The sequence below is a fragment of the Orbilia oligospora genome (genome assembly GCF_000225545.1).
Source record: "Orbilia oligospora ATCC 24927 unplaced genomic scaffold scaffold00109, whole genome shotgun sequence".
NCBI classification, from domain to species: domain Eukaryota; kingdom Fungi; phylum Ascomycota; class Orbiliomycetes; order Orbiliales; family Orbiliaceae; genus Orbilia; species Orbilia oligospora.
Window position 1 is genome coordinate 436,146 of NW_011645666.1, and position 21,806 is coordinate 457,951.

At 45.5% G+C, this 21,806-nt stretch overlaps 5 protein-coding genes across 5 annotated transcripts; 2 read left to right on the plus strand and 3 right to left on the minus strand.

The window, feature by feature from the left end:
• Positions 1–2,456: 2,456 nt before the first annotated feature.
• AOL_s00109g127 (uncharacterized protein) lies at positions 2,457–4,268 on the minus strand (the record flags this gene model as incomplete). Its single annotated transcript, XM_011126608.1, has 2 exons — positions 2,457–3,716; positions 3,819–4,268. The coding sequence occupies 2 exons, from the start codon at positions 4,266–4,268 to the stop codon at positions 2,457–2,459; spliced, it is 1,710 nt and encodes a 569-aa protein (XP_011124910.1).
• A 1,086-nt stretch (positions 4,269–5,354) lies between these two features.
• On the minus strand, positions 5,355–6,600 carry AOL_s00109g128 (uncharacterized protein; the record flags this gene model as incomplete). Its single annotated transcript, XM_011126609.1, has 3 exons — positions 5,355–5,953; positions 6,025–6,350; positions 6,425–6,600. The coding sequence occupies 3 exons, from the start codon at positions 6,598–6,600 to the stop codon at positions 5,355–5,357; spliced, it is 1,101 nt and encodes a 366-aa protein (XP_011124911.1).
• Positions 6,601–10,551: 3,951 nt separating this feature from the next.
• Positions 10,552–10,977, plus strand: AOL_s00109g129 (uncharacterized protein; the record flags this gene model as incomplete). The annotated part of the gene is made up of 1 exon (XM_011126610.1): positions 10,552–10,977. One exon carries the CDS (start codon positions 10,552–10,554, stop codon positions 10,975–10,977), a length of 426 nt encoding a protein of 141 aa, XP_011124912.1.
• Positions 10,978–11,367: 390 nt separating this feature from the next.
• AOL_s00109g130 (uncharacterized protein) lies at positions 11,368–12,273 on the plus strand (the record flags this gene model as incomplete). Its single annotated transcript, XM_011126611.1, has 3 exons — positions 11,368–11,401; positions 11,784–12,182; positions 12,248–12,273. 3 exons carry the CDS (start codon positions 11,368–11,370, stop codon positions 12,271–12,273), a joined length of 459 nt encoding a protein of 152 aa, XP_011124913.1.
• Positions 12,274–15,378: 3,105 nt separating this feature from the next.
• On the minus strand, positions 15,379–17,476 carry AOL_s00109g131 (uncharacterized protein; the record flags this gene model as incomplete). Its single annotated transcript, XM_011126612.1, has 2 exons — positions 15,379–16,888; positions 16,947–17,476. The coding sequence occupies 2 exons, from the start codon at positions 17,474–17,476 to the stop codon at positions 15,379–15,381; spliced, it is 2,040 nt and encodes a 679-aa protein (XP_011124914.1).
• Between the last annotated feature and the right edge of the window lie 4,330 nt (positions 17,477–21,806).

Sequence of the window (21,806 nt, forward strand, 5' to 3'; positions counted from 1 at the left end):
TATGGAATTATAATCTATCTGATAGCCAACCAATCGCTTAACTCTAGAAAAGAAATAAAAATAATAAAAAAGGAAGAAGAGGGTTCTTAATTAAGCCTTTCTTCATATCCCATTTATGTTCATGCATGTAGACACACCATGAAGAGTTTAATCAACCTCTTGCAAGTCATTCCATATATCTAATACTAAGCTAAGTACTTTGGTTTAAGCCCTTTGTCAGCCCAAAGGAAAAAACTCAAATACCGATATACCATGCACATACCTAGGTAACTGGTAGCTAGCTGGCTGGCTGGTTGGTTTTACAAACCCCGAAATCTCAAGCCGTAATATCTAGTCTATCCGTTACACCACGATCCCAGGGTATCCCCAGCTCTCCCGCACAGGCACCAGGTCAAGGTAAAGGACAAGGAAGGAAAGAAAGAAAGAAAAGGAAAAGAAAAAGAAAAGGAAAAATCCAAAATAAACAAAAGGAAAATCCAACATTCTTCGGAACCTACCAGTAGTGAAGCTCCACGTTAACTAGCCATCGACTCCAATGCCCCCCTCCAAAAAAAGAAGAAGAAGAAGAAGAACAAAGAATCCTTTGAATCGTTTCTTTCCTGGCAATTGTGAGACCAGTGATTCTAAGTATTCATGTACACTGTACCCCTGAGACTAGTTACCTACGCATACGATGGACCCAGATTTTTTTTCCCCGCTTCATAGGATTCTTCCATCATGTTCGATATACGCACATATATGCCGACTCGACTTTATCTCTAACCAAAATGTAAATAGTGTAGTTATACGCTCCAAACTCCCTTGCGCAATTGCCACACGCATCTGTCCTACGGATCTAGATTCACTAGTCTTCGGTTTCCTCAATTCGACCAATTAGAGTTTATACTCATCGTCTCGCGATCGTTTTATAGACAAAGAAAAATCAGATATCATTTCGAAGACAATCGGCGGGTCGATCCCGCCATCCGCCCCCCTTGCCTAACAGTAGTATCAACATACTCAGCAAGTTAATCATGAATACTGTTATATCATATATCATAACTTGAAATGCAGTATCATACCCCGCGCGCGGGCCCGGATCGCCAAAGAAGTATCACCTCAGAATTTCACATACTATGTGTAAGAATACAACTATATATCTGCAGCTCCCTAAGCTACAGCTAGCTAGCAAGGGCTTCGAGACTAGCTAGTAAAGTAAGTATCATATATGCTTACATTCCACAGAAAGCAAGCCGTAATTAATTCCACAAATTAATCCATAAACTGGAAGTTTATAGACAATCGCAGCCGGTTTCTCCTTCAATTGATCGGATTGAATCTCAACAACTCTGGACCCTATATATCGATTGGAACCATCGAGGCCCGTTAACCGACAGGCCGTCCACATCCGTCGGTCACATCTCCTTCGGAACGCTAAGTATCTAGGTACCCACCCCCACAGAAAAAAAAAGACCTAGCCCGACCAGTGATACGCGCGCATCAACTGGTAGAATAGATTAACAAATTATCCATCCAATTGGATATATATCCATCAGCGCGAGGTAGCCGAGAATGTGTCCAACCAGTGGTAATTTTTGCTTTGTTTTTTATACTCTTGATCGAGTGAGAAGTGGTATAGACGGTATGTCTACACACACACACACACACACATAGCACACACCTTGCATATGCGCATAGACTCGACATAACAGATCAGAAAATTATATGTCAATCACAGATATCGGGAGAAAAAAAACTCCAACTGCATGCATGCTGCGTATGCCGGGCTTCCCTTCTGCTTTCGAAGAAACGAGTAGGTTTTCTCATCCGATCTGGTTCTTTTTACAAAACATAGTCGTCTCGTTCCGACATGAATATACTTCTGGATGTGTCAAGCCCTGACAAAGCCTCAGTTGGATTTTGTCATCCCAACTACAGGAGCTCAACCGTCGTTGGTAACTGACGATCATCTGCCTTTCTGGGCTGTCACTAATCAGGAAATTATATGCACCCACATGGCAAAAACATCAAGAGGACCTTGAGCTCCGCCCTGCACCGAGACCGGACGACCTTAAACTCGCGGCCGCTGCTTTCCGTATCAAATCGATCGAACGTTGATTTATATTCTTCATTCTACCACATAGCACTATACTATACTATCAAAAAAAATCAAAAATCAAAGGAGTTCAAGAACGCTCACCGACTAAAATGTAAAATACAGCCAGAAAGGTCACCCAGTAACGCCCTTATGCAGGTCAAACATCCCCCACGAACGAAGTATTAAAAGAGGAAAAGGGAAACCATATTGTACACGAACCTGTCCCGCCCTTCGCCCAGTCAAACAAGAGCACCAAAAAGTACCCTCTAACCAAAGCTTGCAGACCTTATGCCTTTACATTGTAACAAAAATTTTCAAATGCAGGCCGTTGGTGCATTATCATAAAACAAAAGCGGAGGAAATGCTGCTAAGAAGGAGCTTAGTTCCTCCGCTGCTTTTTCCTCTCACTTCCATCTCCGCTTGCCTTCCTCTCCAACCCCGCACTCGTAATCCCGAGTCCTAAACTGCTCTTCTTCCCACTGGCACTCGCGGAATCATCGTCATCCTTTTCTTTTCCCAACCCACCTCGTCGACTACTCATGGTACTCAGGTTGTCGCCTCTGCTCATGGCTGCCCCTCCCAACCCGGATAGCGACCTCATATTAGGAGTGCCCGAGCGTCCAATGGCCCCATTAACAGCAACATAAGAAGACGGTGCGCCCCCGTTCGCTAATCGCCTAATCTCCGCGAGGTCTCCTGCGGCGTCCTCAGGCTTTAATCCTGCCGGTGGCGGCGCCGTCATGCTCTTAGTAAGAAATGACGGGGGTATAACCGGTGTCATGTTGTGCCCTTGAGAAGCGGCAGCCGCACTCGTCACATTTCTCGTCGTTGGCCCTGCTGCAGGTGCGTTGGCACTGTCCTCATCCATAACAGCGTCTTCGCCGTTCACTGGTGTATCGGCATTTTGCCCATTTGCTTGCGAACTCTGACCTTGATTACCGTTATCGGATGCAAATTTCACCATATAGTGCTTAACAGTGGCGACTTGAGCGGCCGAAGTAGCAGCTGTGAGCTCCTTATCGCTAAACAGCTTTTCTAGGGTATACAAAGGTTTCACAAAGTCGCTCGCGTGGACACCTGACCGTGAAGGTCTCGTCGCATCTGTGGATCTTGGCGTGGAGGGACGAGAAATTTCGTTAAAACTACTGAAGAGAATGTCATCAGTGTCGCGAGATGCGGCGCCTTTCCGGTTGTTTGCCCGCTTTCGTTTCCCAAGGCCACCGGGGCTTTGCGAGCCATGTAATCCGCCATTAGAAGGTAACCCGCCGGAACTTTCCAGCGTTTGAAGGATTGTTAATAGGTCTCCGCTTTTAGAATCACCGTTGTGGTCCTCCCCGCGCCTACCACGCAGTTTGCGGGTCGGTGCACCATCTAACGAGGAGTATATATCGGTAAGACGGCCTGCAGGTGATTTTTCGTGCTGTAGGTTTGCGTAGTGGGTAGGGTGTAAAAATGCGAAGGATGGTTCGGTGGAATCGAGATTGTCTTTGTCAGAGATGAGTTTCTTACGATTTTGCTGAAGCCTCGTCAACAATCTCTGCCTAATATTACCAACCAGATGCTGGTATTCCTGTTCCGCATGGTAAAGTGCAAGTTCGTGGTGCATTTTGATGGTGCTCTTCCGACGTTCATGAAACATCTATAATATAACCAATAAAAAAAAAAAAGAGGAACATTTGTTAGTACTTTGTTCCGGGGAGCGACCGATTGTATAAATCAAAACGTAAAATGTTCAACATACGTTCAGTTCAGTCATTTCGACATCTCTCTGCTCCACACTGTCATTGACCTTGTCGATGAACCTACTGTAGAACCTGCCCGCCTTCTCGGCTGTCGAAGGGAGAATCACACCAGAGTTCTTCAATACTTCATCGATGGCCGCCTCTACCTCTCCCCCAAAGTCCGGTAGTATGCCATTGGTATCCGGGTGACAATTGGTTTCGGCAATCGCTCGCATTTCTGCGTTAAGTATCGATAGCTGCGTCCTGTACCGGTCATCCTTGCTCAAGGTGAAGTTGTTGTTCAGTTCCGTAAGGGCGTTAGCAATCGCGGTACGGCGCTTGTCTCGTTTTGAAAGCGACGATGTGCCCTGCTGGCCGGCTTGCGGATGGCCATGGTGGTGCAGTGCAGGAGGTGAGTCGATCTGCATGTGGTGTATATGCGGTGATGCGATGGGCGACGGTGAAGCCATTGTTTCGGGCCAGGGGAGGTAGATGATTAGTGTTATACGGATTCAAAAAGAAATGAAGGTCGTGGACAGGAATGTCCACAAGATCTTTATCGTCCCCAGAATCGTATGACTTCGATAGACGATAAGTAGATGGGGTTCGTGCAGAAAGGAGACAAAGATGTCGCGGGGACGTCTAGATGGAAAATTGTGGCTGGCAGACGAACAAAGAGGCCACTGAACCCGGGAAGCAGGTCACGACCCTGCTATAAATTTTAGCAAATAGAAATGAGATTTTGAAGAGTATATTATGCCTCTGACCGATAGAGGTGAGTTCCCGAGAGAAGTCGAGTGGATTATGGCGTTTGGTGATGCCGAAGATTGGGTGATGGAGAGGGTGAAGGAGATGAGAGCGAGGATGTTTTCTTGCGTGGAGCCTTTTTTTGGAAGCAAAGCAGACCAGAATTCAGTCTGCCCGGCCCAGACAAACACGCCCAGCCAACACCGTCATCTGATTTAGCTTAGCATACATTCGGTAGCATAGCAGAGCATGCCCTCCAAACCGTCCCGTCGAATTAAGTAAGTTATCGATAGGTCACATATATGGGGTTCTGAGGCTCTTGTGTGCGGCCGCACGAGGGAATTAAATGTTTTATGACGTTTACTATAGTATGCATATGCCTACTTGTGTATTGTTAGGGCTAACGGTTCGATTAGCAAAAAAATATAATTGGTAGAAGCGGCTCCCTCCGCAAATTTGAACCCTTAAGAAAGCCCAAAGGTCTATCTTGATAAAATGTGAATGTTGAATGAAAGAAGGTCAACTTTAAAGTACAGCTGTAAAAATGTAACCAGCCTCGTGGCCCAAATATAGTATCCAGCCTCTGAGTAACTTATCCCAGACCCTGATATGATATACTCCAAAGTCCCAAATGCGCCTGATTCTGATAACCAATATAGCCCATATAACCCAGAGATAACAAGAAAGGAGACAATAATAAAAACAAAGATTAAGAGAATGTATAAGGAGAAAGACAAAAATACGGGAAAGTAAGAAGGAAAAGAAGGAGAAGAAGAAAAGATAGACAATACAGATTCGCTAGTTATACTTTAAACAGTTCTAGACCTCATCTTCATCCTACTCACCCGCGGATCAAACGGCGGTGTGAGATTGTTCGAAGGGGCCAATGACATGTTATACATCAGCACAAACCAGCAGTACGCTGCTAATTTGTAATTATTGGCCATCCGCGCATGATTATATGGCCGAAGAGCACCGGATATGGACTGCTCCTCTCGAATCTCTTGATGAGTGAGTATGTCGACTAGCTCGTGTAGTTGCCTCAAATCTACTTTCATGGGGATGCTTGTAGAGTAATGGGCGGATGAACCGAGTGGGCCGTGACTCGCTGCCCTTTTAGAAGGTGTCGAGCGAACTAGTTTCCCACATTCTCGAGCATTGAAATCTCGAAGATCCCGACGAATATCGGCGCACTGTTGGAGTAGTTCTCGGATCTGGTTTCCAAGAAGGTTGGCTTTTGGTTCGATGGTTTCCCAGTATCCGGGACCCCACCATGGGTCGGAGGCGAGGTGTTCTTGGATCGAGACGACAAAGAAATCCCATTTGAGAAGTCTGGCCGCTGTTATAAGAAGTCTGATCGTAGATTCCGAATCGATAGCACGACCTAGGAGGCATGCAGGGCAGTGTGCTGTAAAGATAAGCTTGTTAGCTATTTATAAATTTATATGTGATTGCATAGCTCAATGGATATCAGCTTACCCTCGAGGGATTGACTATCGTTATTGACTGCCTCCCAAACCCAATCACACTCGTCTCTGGCCAAGCAATTAAGCCACTGGTAACCGCCTCTTGCGTCACCGGTAAATGCTAATTCCAAATCCGAGTCGTTCAGAGTGCTGATTCCACTGGCAGAAGTGTTTCCTTGAGCACTCCTGTATCGGCGAGCGAGATCTCCAGCGGAACGCATGACAGCCATCATAGTTTTGAAAAGTTGGGCACTAATATCCCGTTGAAGAATCCACATATCCTCCAACTGCTTTGGGTTCTCTGATGATTTAACGAGGTCTGAATGGTATGAACAGAAACTGTTTAAAACAAGAAGTTCATTGTTAGTGACTACTTAAACATATAATTTCATATCTGCGAGAGAAATGCATACCATGTTGATTGCTTGTCTGCCAACTGACTGCCCACAAAAGAATCCACAGAATCGAGTAACTCCTTAACGGCAGCCGGAAGTGAATTCTCCTTGATAAGTTCGTATGCACCCTCAGCAGAGGCCTGGTCCAAAGGTAACGGGCTTGCCGGCATCAAAGCACACATTTGAGCGGCCATTTTCGACTTGTTCGGTTTAAAATAACAAGATGTGTTGATCCTCCTATGAAATACTCCGCAACTCAATTCTCAACTGTCCAAAGTTGGATAAAAGGCCGAATGCGACTGGTTGGATGTTTCCAAAGAATTAAAATGTTTTCTTTGACTTCCCGATTTCGATATTTTGATAAACAAAAAGGGGAGAAGGAGAAGAAGAAGGGTCTTGATTGTTTGTATTTAAAAGAAAACAAGCAGTCTGGGTTGAGGGTATGTGGCAGAAGTATCTGAAGAATGAAACCGGATGGTCTTAGACGCCAGACAGGTTAAGGAGGCGGTGTTGCAAGAGTTGGATCGGGTGTGCCTCTAACGCTAACAGTTGGTGTCATTTAGCTGTATTTGTTCGAATGCAGGTTGAAGTTTCTGTGATCTCTTTTCTTATCCCCTCGACGCTCTGGTATTTAATTGTTTATATAAGTACCCACAGGTATATACCACACAAAAGTAAAAGTAGAAAGAATAAAAGGCTCAAGCACAGGGAAGGATTAAAAAAAAAAAAGGGAGTTAACGTTTGAAGTGTGAGAGGATTGCAAGATTAAAGTGGCAGGAGGACCGGTCTATATGAAGTAATATAATCTGTCTGAATGAATTTGAATGGATTATTTTATCTTATTTATTTTTATTTTATTTTTATATTATCTCAGAAGAACCGAACTGAACTGAACAGAGCGAGAGAGGCGGATTCCGACGCCCTTAAAAAGTCAAGTCAGAACAAGCAAGAATTAATATCGGGCATGTGCAAGAATAAATTACAATTATAGCTTGCTTGTTCAGGGTGTTATCTCTGGTTTTGGGTCAGAAGGTGCGGGTTTTTATTGCCAACCACCCCCCAGGTCTTTTGACATCCGTCTTGTCCAACAGACCAGCGATAATGCGGCTAGCAGACAGCACATCCGACTTGGGAGGGTGCTTGTGTCTGGGGCGTCGTTCATGACGATAGCTCACTAGCTTATTCCGTGGGTACGTACTTACTTACACAGTACATACATAAGTTCTGGTCGACGGGCTGGCTTGCCACTGGCTCGCCACTAGCTAGCTATTCTAAGATGACAGTCCGGGTAACCCCCCACTAGGAGCACTTGGGGCACTTGGGGCATTTGAAGCATTTGGAGCATTTGGAGCATTTTGGGGCATGCAGGTGGCAGAGGGACCCGCAGCGTTTTAGGGGTTCTCTCCGGTATGGAATGCTGGTGGCTGTTTGGGGAGATTGAGTAATTTCGCTGGATTGGGGATTCCCAGACAATCAAATATTTTGGCGAATGAATTGGAAACAAAACGTTTTAACAATGCGATAATCTGCTCTCATATTAGTTAACATGTATGATCTAAATATAAGTAAGAAGTAAGTACTTAGATATATAAGTACTTAAGAATATTATATATTGAAGTTCTGCTGGAACGATGTTGGCAATATTATGTTGGACTCGAGCTCCCCCATCGATTTCGATCTACAGGCCGGTGCGGGCTGCGCTGTTATCACCTTAACCCGCTGCAAAGCCAGCGAAATGTACTGTGCACTGTGTACTGGCACTTTGCTGTACAATTGCTCCCCAAACTGAAACCTCTAATCCTCATGAAGTCATGATAATGCAGGTCCCTTCACACTGCTTATGTTGTGCTCCCCTCCCTCATATTTTGGATATTTTGCACCATCTAATTCGTCCTCGAAACCTTATCCATGCGTCTAGACTCACTTCGCCAGCAAGTACAAATACCTACGTATTTATTCCCTGCAAGATGGTATCAAGATCGAAGATATTGCATGGATTATCGGAGGGAAAGGCTGTGTGGTAAGATACTCCGAGCAATATTGCATCATGATGGGGAACTCAACAGTTCGATATGACATCTTGTGAGAGGCATTTTCCCCAACTGATATGATAAGAAGCATGGAAACCGCCCCCCAAAAGACAGTCTAAAGAAAAATAAAATAAAATGGAGTAGAAAATAAGGGCAAATCAAGCTGTCGGTAAATATTGTTCGAAGTGTCAAAACTCTTTATTGCGCCTCAAGCGAGCCATTTTCGGAACCCATATCAACGCTGGTCGATGAAAGCGAAGCTAACAAATTTCCGGCTTCCATGTGATCCCATGCCGATAACTATGACATAAGAATATACTGCACGGTACTTTTCTTTGGTGCTTTCCTTAGGACGAATTTGTATATTCCTCTGACCTGGCAACATTCCAAAAGAAAAAGTATGCTGTTTGTCCTGCAGTCCTGCTATTCAACATTCGGCAATAAGTTTTTTTTTTTTTTTTTTTCCGTGATATTGAAAATCGAACCGACATATGGACTGTTCGGTAGGATTCACTGAGCCTTTGCCTCAGGCTCATACAGGCTGCGGCTGCCCCGCCACACATTCTCCAATATCTCTCTTCGCGGTAGAAGCTTTGGAAAAACCACCACTACCTCGCTTTCATCCCTGATAACAATCGCCAAGTAAAAACGAACCTCAAACCCAACGAACCCTTCATGAATAAAAATGTCTTGAATCGTAGATGTCGGAATGAACCTGGTGTTGGCTTTGACGAAATAGGACGAGGGGGATGTTGTGACCTGAACTCCAAGACCTCGAAGAACAAGCAAGCTTTCCTCTGTACCAAGAAACAAATCAACAAAGGCCTGAAAAAAAACAAAACCAAAAGAATGCCTGAGAGTTTAGATGCCGTGTCTCATATCAAAAGGCTCGAGGAGACAGGAAAGAACAAGTCAAAAGTTGCTTGGGCCTCGTGAATACAGGCCAGGGAAGAACTAACCTGTATACCCTCTCAAACTCGCAATCCAAACGCCAGAGAAGCCAAGAAGTGCGAGATAGTACCAGTGTACTTTCCCGCGCAGCAAATCGAGATGCTTGGGATTGATATCCGGCTTGAGATTAAGAATAGAATTTCTCAAGCCATCCTGCAGTCCATTGTCGCAATAATCTTGTTTCAGTAAAATGAACCCCAAAATTATCCCCAGCACGATAACCTTCAAAACCAAGGCTGTGATGAATCGACGAGACCACCTTTCAGGCCGTGTTGTGACCGTGTACTCGATCGTTGACGGGGTCGGATTCCTCACGCGCAGACCGGAGAGGACTGGCTTTTGAGCCACTGGTTCCCTTTCTTGTTCCATCTAGAACTTAGCTTTCAGCCCTGTCGTGTAGCTTCAGATTGTCGTCCACATGGTTTTCCAAGGCGCGCTGAACAAGAGCTGCTTGATGTTGGTTGGTATTGAAGTCCAGGACCGAAACAAAATGTTGGTGGGTTGATTGTGCAACACAAGACAGTGTTGCATTTGGGCTGAATCTCCAGCAACCATCATATGGCCATGGTCTGGGTCTCATCAATTAATTCACGAATTCACTGAGACGTTGAGTGCAAGTTAAGTTACCCGTTACCCGCTCATTGGTCGAGATGCATATGGAGCCGATATTATCATTCTCCCTTATCGCAATCACATAATTCCGTGCAATATCTTTAAGCACTTATCATGATAGACATTTAATGTGATACATTGCATAAACTATCACAGCTGCGGCTGACCCGTCCTCAACGTTTTTCATTATTTCTCTAAGCGACTATTCACAAGGCTGTATAAAATTTCCTAATTGCTAATATTAACCTTCCAAGTTTGTCTATCGGTAATATCCTACTCGATGCATTGATGACCTATTCCTGGGTAAATTGCTTGGGTAGGCATATTAGATTTCATCGGTAAACGTACGAAGCCAGGTTCTCATACGATTTATATTTCTATAAAATATCACACTGGCCTTAATTTGCGCTCGCGTACCGACTGAGGGTATATTGACTTCGCGATGGATGGGTAGCAACTTGAATCCCGCCGAAGCCACCGGTACCAGATCCTGTTGCTCCCGTATTCAGGTTCTCGATGGTATGTTGTGCCGTGCTTGGATCCAGTTCCGATATGGCACTGCTCGCACCCCCTCCTGCATGCGGTAAGGACCTAGTGGCTGTAACTTGCAGCGGTACACTCTGGGAGCCTCCTGAGGGATCTAAAATGTCTACACCTAATCCATTTACTTGTAGACGATTCGAGGAGTTTGGCCAGCCAGGGCTACCGGAATTATCCGGTATTGTGTACGAAGGAGAATATAAGGTTGCAGTGTCCCCGTTCGCAGGATCGCATTGTCTGCAACTTGAGAAGGCTCCCCCACGTTTGTATAAAACGTGCGATCTTGAGATACCATCTGATAGAAGAGGTATCGGAGCAGCCTTAGAGAAACGTATAAAGAGTAGGCTTACGATGATAGGAATCAGGGAGAAACGCCAGGGCCCTCTTGGCCTGGTATTCGACTGCTTCGCCATGAAGGGGGCAAATGTGTGGACTTAGCTTCGTAGATTAATATCCTCGAACGAAGTTGACTATGAATCAATCAATCGTACTCTTCACTCCCAATCCCCGTAGCAGTATACCCTGTGAGGTGTTAATACTCCAAAATCCGCTCGTATCGTCGCATCCTTGAAGTTCATTCTCCAAAGTGTTGTTTTGCTCGGTATGTGTTGTGTTTGCCATCCCTGCCTTCGAAGACTTCCATTCTCGGACAAGCGATTAGGGCACCAGAAAGCCCTAATATTTTGCTTTTTCGCTAAAAATTCAGTGGGAACCTTTTGCGTTTAGAGACTTCCAAAGCAACAAAAATATCCAGCAACCACATCCACGACATCGCCAACCCTACATCGTCGACAAACCCCCTCTAACTACCGGATACTACTCGACAAAATGCCACCAAAGGCTGCTGCAACAAAGGGAAAGGGTGGGTTTTTAATGCTATCAATTTTGGCTTATATCGCTTTCGCAATTCTGGGTGGATGGATTGAAGATGTCTGGTAGAAGGCTGTCCGAGAATGATAAAGGCGGGTGTAATACCGGAATGGATGAGTTGGAGAACGAATTGGTGGGAAAGAGGGGGGTGATCTTATAGATGATACATACTCCAGAGATCTAGGATTCTTCAGAGATCGTATGGAACAAAGAAAGGAAGGAATCGTGAAGCTAGAAACGAGGACGGGATTGGAAGCTTGAAAAAGAGATTGGATCTGCCAGACATCTACATCTAATTGCATCCACGAATTGCGATTGGGACTAGCATCGATATCGAGAGAACTGAAGACTGACATATATCATCTAATCAACAGCCGCCCCTAAGGCCAAAGCCGCCCAGAAGGCTGCCCTCAAGGGTGTCAACCCACACAAGGTCCGAAAGGTCAGACTATCGGCTTCCTTCCACCGACCAAAGACTCTATCCCTCTCGCGAACCCCCAAGTACCCCCGCAAGTCGATCCCACACGCTCCCCGCCTAGACGCCTACAAGGTCATCTCGCACCCTCTTAATACCGAGAGTGCCATGAAGAAGATCGAAGAGCACAACACCCTTGTCTTCATTGTCGATGTCAAGGCCAACAAGAGGCAGATCAAGGCCGCCGTCAACAAGCTCTACGATATTAAGCCAGTTAAGGTTAACACCTTAATAAGACCTGATGGAAGAAAGAAGGCTTTCGTTAAGCTCGGTGCCGAGACTGATGCCCTGGATATTGGTATGCAAAACCTTATTTCTATCAAAATTTTATCTTCAATTGCTAACTCTTTTTTTTTTTTTTAGCCGCATCGAAACTCGGAATTGTATAATCGCATTGTATATATTTCCTTGTTTCAGCTATTTCTTTTCATTTTCCAGTTCCTTTTTTGTCGGCATCTTTTTCACCTAGGGAGTTTTATACATATCCGCTTGTTCCTCCTCAACCTTCTACCCACCCTCAAAACCCTTATTACACGAAGAACGCATCCGAGGTTAATGCATACTCTTGGTTGTACCATATCTACATTATCCGTCCGACGATTAATGACACCCCACGGGGAACCACCCCCTATCGTGGTCACAAAAACTCGATTTTAATAATTTCCATATACTTTTTGAATCGTAATACTGTGAAGCCGAATCTATATGCGACTCTTAGCCGCGACCCATGTAGTACCCCGTGACCGATCTAACGCGCGCGACCTGGCACGCCCACTCACCAAAGTCCTCATCCCGGTGCTGCCCTGCAATGAACAGTTTGCTTCACCTTCCCCTTCAATCTCCGACCCTGGTGTAGAACTCAGTTCGACCGACACCCATTGTTCATACCCCTTCTCCTCTAGCTCCTCGTCAATACAAACCGGCATAATACATACCTTTATCCCCTCGAAAGCTTCCTATATTCGTCTCGTCTTACTCCTAGACTTCTCTTTGATACCCTCTCTTGATCCCCCCCCCCCCATGTCGTCTTATCATACAATCCCTTCATAAGGTTCTTGTCAGTCGGCAATTCTATGTTTCTCACAAACTCTTAAGATGAATTGGGGTTCAAACGCTCCAACAGTCATAACTTTTCCATCTGCTATTTTGTAAAAATTGAAATAAGGACAATTCGGATCGGAGGTGTCTTTAAACAACCCCCCACCCCGAGGAAGAGGAACGAACGGTCACAATTGGTTTATAAGACCACTCACAATGCATTCAGTTCTATCACTCAGATTCGCCCCAACGACGTCGACTTCACATCTTATCCGTTCCCGCCCAGATATTGCAAGCAAGACACCCTAGAAACAGGAGGCGACGCCACCTATTGTTTTTATAACCTAGAATATCCATCGGAAAGTTCCATTGTTATAAAATAAAAAAAGTTTAGTATCGAAACATCCGTGAAGATATCAAAGAAAACCCCAATATCTGGAAGTACATATGCAAGTGCTCTCAACGTGCCGCGGCACATAGTGGGGTCTTAGGCTCCCATTTCGGTGCAATGTCCGTATAAATTATATGTCTGCCTACCAAGCGAACCGAGAGGGTTTTTGACTTTTGCATTCGTGGTTTCTCGATCCTGATATCGGTTTGATATCAACCGATTTGTACAACTATCCCGCAACAGCGGCTAATAAAATAGCCATCAAAGACACATTATCCCTCCCGAGAGGGGTTAAAATCCCTGGTGGAGTAACAGGATCTCGATCTAGAATCCCACGAGGAGGCATCGTTGGTTGATATCAATCCGACTTCATAAACAACACGTTTTATTGTTGTATTTTTTTCCCCCACCACGATCAAAATGAACCAAGCTTAAGGTTACTTGGTTGACCCACTTTATCTACACACCAGGCCCCCCATATATCACCTGCTGGTTAGTTCATAAAAACATATATCCGCACCAGCAGCATCTACCTAGATGCCCTCATATCATGATTATCGTACAATATTTTGTCTGGACTACAATCTCGAAACCTTTCCGCACGTGCGCATACTAATTCCCCCCATTATCTTTCATGAGAACCACACTGGAATCAGGCTGAAATGCTTCGATAAATACATCTGCCTGAAATTCCGGGCCCGGTTTTCTATTATATCAGTCGGGTTTTTGAGACCGGTTTATACAAAGGTTGACCTTTTATTATGGTAACATATCTAAAATCGGGTCTGGAATTCACTTGTCTTGAGCACGGTCTAAACAGTCTACACGAGCGATCCCGGCATCGTGGGAGGTACATAATACTCCGTAGGTACGTAAGACGCTAAAGGCGGGAAAGTGGGGGGATGAGGGGGGGTTACTACCCTAGCAAATTTTTAGGGCTCTGATGCCTGGCATCGGAGTTGGTGTATCGTTTATGAACAGTATTGATTTGACGTTTTATTGACTTTGCATTTTTTTTTCTTTTCTTTTTCAAATTGAAAACGGGAAAAGAAGATAATGTCCGTGACGAGACAGTGTTAAGCATGCCATATTTCTATGTAGATGTGTATTCTACAACGTCGATTTGCCGCGCATAGCAATATTGTACGGCTAGTTATAAAACACAAATATTAATAACTGCGTATAAACTTACTGAGAGCACTTCAAGCTAGAATTTATAGACTCGAACTAGGAGCTAAGTAATAAAGAAATCTCCAACTGTGGCGGAAACGGCTCGTCAGGGTTACATGAAGCCGCCGAACAGACTATGGCTATCTATATGTGCACCTGTGGGCATTCTGAAGTGAACTACAAGGCAGTAGCCACCTCCATGCTCTCCTGATAGATGTATACTGGCATATAAGCTTGGAATTTAGCCAATTCTAGCTAGAATTATTCATCCTTAACAGTGACAGAGCCTGTATAAAAATGCCACAAGTCGTGGTGTTGTCACGGAGAACTCGTGATTCGATTCTAACTGATCGTAATAATCGGTTTTGATTGGGTTGTAAGGATAATGAGGGTTTAAGACCCGATTATTAGAACTGCCACTATATTAGAAGATGGATCTTTTCTTAGCAGCAGATGATGATAGAGTATGTATGTACAGTCTGTAGTGCTGGTGTGTAGAGGATGAGGCGGCTTGCATCAAGCCAACAAAATATCAAAATGGACAAGTACCCAAAACGAGTATCCACAATAACTAAGTACCTAGGTATCCACCAACGCCGACACATGAAAAACGCCTTCCCAGATGGTGTCAATAAAATATGAAAAAAAGGGGGAAATACAGAATAAAACTACACGTATGAGGAGTAAGTCAAAGCTGTGCTAGTGATGAGGGATGTGAACCGATCGCTTATCTAGAACAAAGGAAATATGCAATTGCGCAACTGGAAGCAAGATAAGCTTTTAGATAAGGGTAATTATGAAGAGGTAATTTCTGGGAAATATCATGTTCGGCACCTTAAACCTTCCATCGGAACCGCCCGCCCGGGGTTCTTGAGCCCTACGCTATTTTAAAAAATTATATGTATTCCATCCCACTGACCCCAGTCATAGGTCTAGTCCGGCTAGGGCGTCGCTGATCCCAAGGCCACTCCCATTCGGGGTCTCCACGGCCAAGAAAAGCGATTTCCTCCAGTTCCTCCTTTGGCGGCGCTGTGGGGTCCGTCCCGCAATGCGGCATCCCACCCTCAGCACGGAGGACGTTCCAGACCATATCAGCAACATCACGTTGAGCCGGCCGTAGGTCTGGTTCGCGATAAAACATGTTGGAACATATTTGTAAAATGCTTTTGATGGCACGGTCATCGCCGTATTTTTTGGAAGAGGTTTCTTTGTCGAGTACCTCGATCCATGATGCAACTTGTCCAAGGTTCGCATGGAAAGAGACATCTGGCTTGCCGCCACCGCGAGAAGAACTCTTCTTCGATGAGCGATGCGATTGAAATGATGAAGGTTTCTTCTTGGCATTGAACGTAAGAAGATCCATGAAGATACAAGCAAGGGAAAATGTTGATGCTTTGAATTGTTTGGAAGGGTCGCTGACCCGTTCATCGGCTTGAGTCGGAGGGACCCGGTCGACGCTTTCGCTAGAGGCCGATTGCTCAGATGCATCGGAAATATGTCCGTCTTGGGGATTATTGTTGTTGTTATTGCCGGATATCATAGAAATGGATCTAAAGAAAGAGCGGGCGCGAACAGTGGATGTAACTGGTGTGGAAGGAGTACTGTGTGACTGTTGAACTCGGGCCCAGTTCTCAGGTGCGCCATACTCGTAGCGTTCAGCCTCGACATGGTCGATCTTTCCAAAGTTCGCATCGAGGCCGGTGATAACGGCGATATCGGAAAAATATACGTTATCACCATTGACTAGGATAGTGCGCGGTCGAATATCTAACTTTCTGATATCCTGTTCGTGAAGGTATGCGAGAGCATCGGCGAGGCAGTGGATCCAGCCCAAAATCTTCCTTCGCTTTTGCTCCTTGTTGAGGGACTTGAAACTGCTCGATGGGCTCTGGATGAAAGTTTTAAGGGACCAGTCGCAAACGGGAGTTGTGAGAAGGTAGCCTTCGTCGAGATATGTATAAGTGGCCTGAACATCGACGATGTGAGGGTGTCGAAGGTTTCGCAAGGTGTCAACTTCTGGAAGGAAATCGTGTTCCATGATTCTGTCAGGCCCCGGCCCTAATATAACTTTCCGACGATACATCAAAAGGTCCTTGTGCCTTGGGCGATGTACTCGATCGTCTTGAGGGAACGAAAATCCAGGAGTCTTCTGACGGTAGGAAACAACGAGGGGAACCTCATCTTCTTCCTGGAATTCGATGTGGCTTTTGTATCTAAATTCCTTGAGGATATATGAGAACTGGCGCTTATAAAACTTATTCTCCAAAGCCCTGTCGTAATTTTCCCGAAGTTTCAACCGGTGGATGGTCGTGGGTTCGAGAGGTAAGTCATCGTCATCCCATGATAAATCGACAACGTCAAAGATCTTCTCTGGCATGCCAAATTCTAATAGAAGAAGGAAAAGTCTGAGATGACGTTAGCTGTAGCCTCTATAGACTATCGAAAGGTACTGGGTTTGTATACCTTTTGGCTTTCTGAACCACCCATTCGGCATATGTTTCGTCAGTAAGCCCATCGCCGAATCCCAAGGGCACATCTAGTCTTTCTTTCCCCTTAGCTGTTGGGATTTTCTCTTTCAAGAACTGAGATGTAACCGTCTCCTCAATTTTCTCTACGTCCCAGCTTATTGTTTCAAACCCTCCAGGTATCGAGAGGGGGTCGCTATAACCGCGATAGCCATAAGTAAATATCATTACATCTTGTGTACTGATAGGCGTGAAGTTGGCCGCATTGGTTGTATCTCTGAACTCAACAGCCGGGCTGGGAGCCGTTGATTTTGTAGTGTCAGATGCACTCTGAGGCACATTGCTACTTCTTGAGGAGTATGATGACCCGATGGATTTGGAGGAAACGGAGTCGCGGGAAGACATCGTGGTGGAAATTGTGAGATTCTTATGCCCTTTTTGGAGAGCTTCGGTGGAATGTCGTGGGTGTATTGTCTTCTTGCCTTCAAAGTACATGGGCATGCTAAAGAGCGCCCTGTCCTCCGTCATGGAATCTAATCCTGAAATGGCGTTACCAGGCCGGACAGATCCGCTACAAGCCTAGTCGAAGAAGAAGTTTCCCTAAATGTGTATGTTTATGTTCGAAATACGTTATGAGGGTAGTCGAAGTCCCGGGTATCATATAAAACCTAATGATACAATGATCTGCAAAGGATGGTAAAGAGGGCCAATAATATAGTTGAAGTCGTGCGATCAAGGTCAAAATCGGAACCTCGCCAGGCGAGGTAGGTGAAGAAATGTGAGTGGGTCTTTATATCTCAACAGTCTATGCGGACCCAGAAGTGTGGGAACTTGTATAAAAAGAAAAACCTCCTCGACGGCGAAATTCGGACCAAGGTATCAGCGCATTCAAGAACGATGTGCCTCTCTGACGAAAAGAGGAAGTCGAAATCTCTCCTCGGAGCGAGCCTATCTGCGTCGCTCCCAGCGACACGCCTTTCGAAATAGTGTGTGCATATGTAACCAGGATCTTGCTTTTCCAAAGCTTCTTCTGTACCACAATCAGCAACATGCCAGCCAACGCTAGGTTAGAGGCTGGGTATCGAGTGCTCCTATTCGCCGACTTTGAATCGTTGCCATCCTGGATGTTTTTCAAGAGGGTATGGCACCCCACACAGGTTAACCTTTCCTTGGTTCCATAGAAATCATCCAGCGGAATTAGCCCTTCGCCATGTGTCTCACTGCGCGGGGGGTCCCATCCAAATTTCTAACATCCTCGGACTGCCTGCCTAAAACGCGGCCGGAACCCTGAGAAGAGCAATGGCCATCTAAATGCATGGGTGTGTTGACCACTTTTGGGGGTGATATTGAGGGTGTCGTCGTTGGATATTCGCAAGATGCAGCGGCTTGTGGGTCTTCATCTCGGTTCCACCAGCCTATCTAGATGACCAAGCTGACCTGTGAGACGTGAAGCCGTAGCCATATTCACAAATCCGGCGCCTGGCGACGTCGGATGAGGATATCACAAAAACGGCTCTTCCGCGAAAAAAGGTTAAATTCTGGTGAGACAGTCCTGTCAAGCCCCTCCATCGACGCCCGCGCATGAAGCCATCAAGACAAGCATATCGGGATATCTTGGAAAAGTTGCCTTGTGTGATTGCCGGTCACCGAGTTGCAAGGCTTGATATCGTGTCAATCAGTAGAGAGTAGACGACACTGCAGGCTCCCACTGCCTCGGCGCCACCAACCGAGTCGGATAATTCTATGAGATCAAATTTTCATTTCTGATCAGTACTCGTCGATACCAAAGAAAAGGGCCTGGGTCGCTAGTACCCAGCGATGCACGTGGAGTTTACCTTTCTTAGGCAGCATTGCGCACCCTTGGTGGTGTCACCCAGGCCGGAGGGTGCAAACACGTGCGGTAAACAATTGGTAGATAAACCTCCAGCTGCCTGATGATGTAACGGCCCATGCCTCATACTTCAAGCTTCAAACCCAGCAATTTTTCTGCATCTCCAAAAACTCTCCAACATTACCTAATTCCAAGCTGTCGGAATCTCCCAAGCTGAATAAAACCAGAATCCCGCGCCGGTTTCAATTGAAAACGATTTGAACATTAAAAATGTCAGGGTCTTTTCATTTTAGAAGCGAGAGAGTACTCGAATCAATTGCAGTTCCATTCAGCTGGATCATGATGAACTTCAAACCCTGGACAGTAAACCTGCCAGCTCCCACACCAGCGGTTGGATTCGTTGCCTTGCGATAGGAAGTTTAGATTTCGCATATCTTAAATGATCCGAGCTGGACACAACCACTTATCAGACAGCCGAGAATGTCTTGCCTGGACGTGGGAGTAACCAGGCATAAAAAGCAGGTTTATCCCGCCAAAACTTTCGGAAACTCTTACCTAAACAGCTTCCTAGGAGCGTATGTACGTATGTATCGTTATCTCGAGCCACGAATCGGGATATCGATCTAGGCCTACAATTTACCCGAGCGAAGTGACGGATATGTGTCTAGGCGAATAAAAATGGTGGAATGACCATGGCCAAACTGGCTGGTGGTTAAACGGTTTGCGACGGTTCGTCTTCTCACCCGTCTTTCCTTCTTCGCACTTCGGACCTTAGGCTGGAAGGCCTCAAAAGGGAGAGGTTACCAGAGACACACCCAATATCAGGTTTTCTCTTGGACTTTGTGGCGTCGAAGCTGGAGCATTGTTTGGGCAGATGCATGCGGCTTGTTGTCGATTATACCTGGTTTGGGGTATTGTCACGAGGTGGGTTTTCGGTTTTGCAGGAGCGCCGTGCAGCAAAAGGAAACGATGCCTTGCCATAATACATACCTTGGTTACACCGTCCTTTTTGCAGATGCAATGCAGAGTTGGAATCCCAGGATGAGACGATGAGACGATGTGAGAGATTCTTTGGTTGATGACTAGGCCTTCTTCCGTCTTTGAGCGGGAACGTACGTAGTTATAGTGAAATTCACTCGATGAATCAAGGCCAGACGACCGTTTGATCTCAAAGTATTGATAGATTGAGATTATATGTAGGTATTTGATCTCCTGAGATGTTTCTTATAGACAAAAGGATGGTTGAAACCCTATATATAAGATCGGTGGCCAAGTATACAGAGTAGGATGGACATAATAAATGGAATTCGTTGATACCAGGAGGGATTTAATATCTTAAGACTTGAACCTATTCGCGTCGATTGTCCCCGCAGCAGCAATTAATTCTAGTTTACGAAATAAATTGTCCCTGTTACAACAGCTAATTCAGAATATTCCTGATGTTATAACGTTAACTGAGCAGTCCATCTTGGATTCTCACATGTTTAATTATAAGTGGACGAATTGGATGGATTCTGCTGTGGAACGAACCCCCCTTGCTAATTAAGGACTTTGAACATTCCGTTATCTGCAATGTGCAAGCTTCCGTCACGACAATGCATCAAGCAAGCGGTCAGACGAGCTAGGTTTAAGCTTATAAGGGCAAGCATTTGCATCGATAACTACATATGTATTGATTCGTAATCAAAGTTAACACATTAACCGCGAGTGTATACGTGGCATACTGCGAATATGCAGTGTATAAATACCAATGGCGTTTTAAGCCATGTAAGATTAAATTTGGGAGCCAGTATTATTGTTCTCGTCAACAGCCGCAGCTGATTTAAGTATTGGCGGCTGTTGATAGGAAGCAAGGTCTTGAAGCGCCACGACGTCGCGCCATTCGAACAACTTCAGCGGAATTCGATTGGGCAGAATAACATATACTTTTCATATACTTCAATCTCAGGACCTATCCAATATTTGCGCTCATGACGCACAGAACGATAAAATCGGACGACTGTGCATCTTACATCTTACAACATTCGAGAAGGATTTCGATTTCTTAGCCTGCATGTATTCCCCACATGTCTGCTAGCTGCCAGTCTCGCTCCACATATGGCCAGGCCAGACCAGGCTCGCTCGGATGACAAAAAAAATCTATAGCTACCGACCTGATTATAATTACTGCAAAGTTGCGCGATATGGCGGGCTATAAACCCTTTAAATTATAAGGACAGCTTCCCCACAAAACCATGGAACAAAAACCGGGGTCAAAATGCGGTCTAGAAGCAAAGGATGAACCAAGGAGAATACCATGAGATCCGCGTATACGAGAATGGACTTGTCATTTGATCAATTCAACTGAATAACAATTAGTCCCCAAATTGCAATCACAAGCTCTGAGCAGGGCACTAAGACAGCTGCATATAGCCGGGTTCCCATGTGAAGCTCGATCTTCAACGCTTCTTGCCTTTTCCAAGACCAAGACCAACGGACGGCCTAATTGTAGGACCAAAGTTGGTCCTCTGTACCAACAATCGCCCGCGCCGGGTCCCGCGGACATAAAATTCAACCGATGCTCCGTCAGAGCAGCCAACTAGCTTGCGTCTGCCCCATAAGAGTGATACCATGGATGCAGCGTAATGAGGTCTTTCGCGGCTCTCGAAGGTTTGTCGAAGTCTTGTCCTTCGTTTCCAAGCCCCAGTTTTGTGGCCTGAATACGACATGATATTAATTCCTTGCACCTTCGCTCTCATGCTAGTTGACTTTGACAAGGGTCTCATGCCAATGGCTTGCAAAAGATCTGGGGGGACGAATAGAAGCATGCAGCTGGTAGCGCAAATGTAAGGGCCCTCCGCAACTTTGTCTGGGGCTCGCTCCTACATAGCTCCTACTCCCCAGATGCCGTCGTCTGTCGTAACATGCAAGCGGGGGGATTTTATCTTAGACGGGGTACCAGGACCTTGTTCGAACCCACTATTTGTTTCCGGCAGAGCGTAGCGGCTTCGATTAATTCCGGAGTTTCAATTGTAATCGATTTGGGTC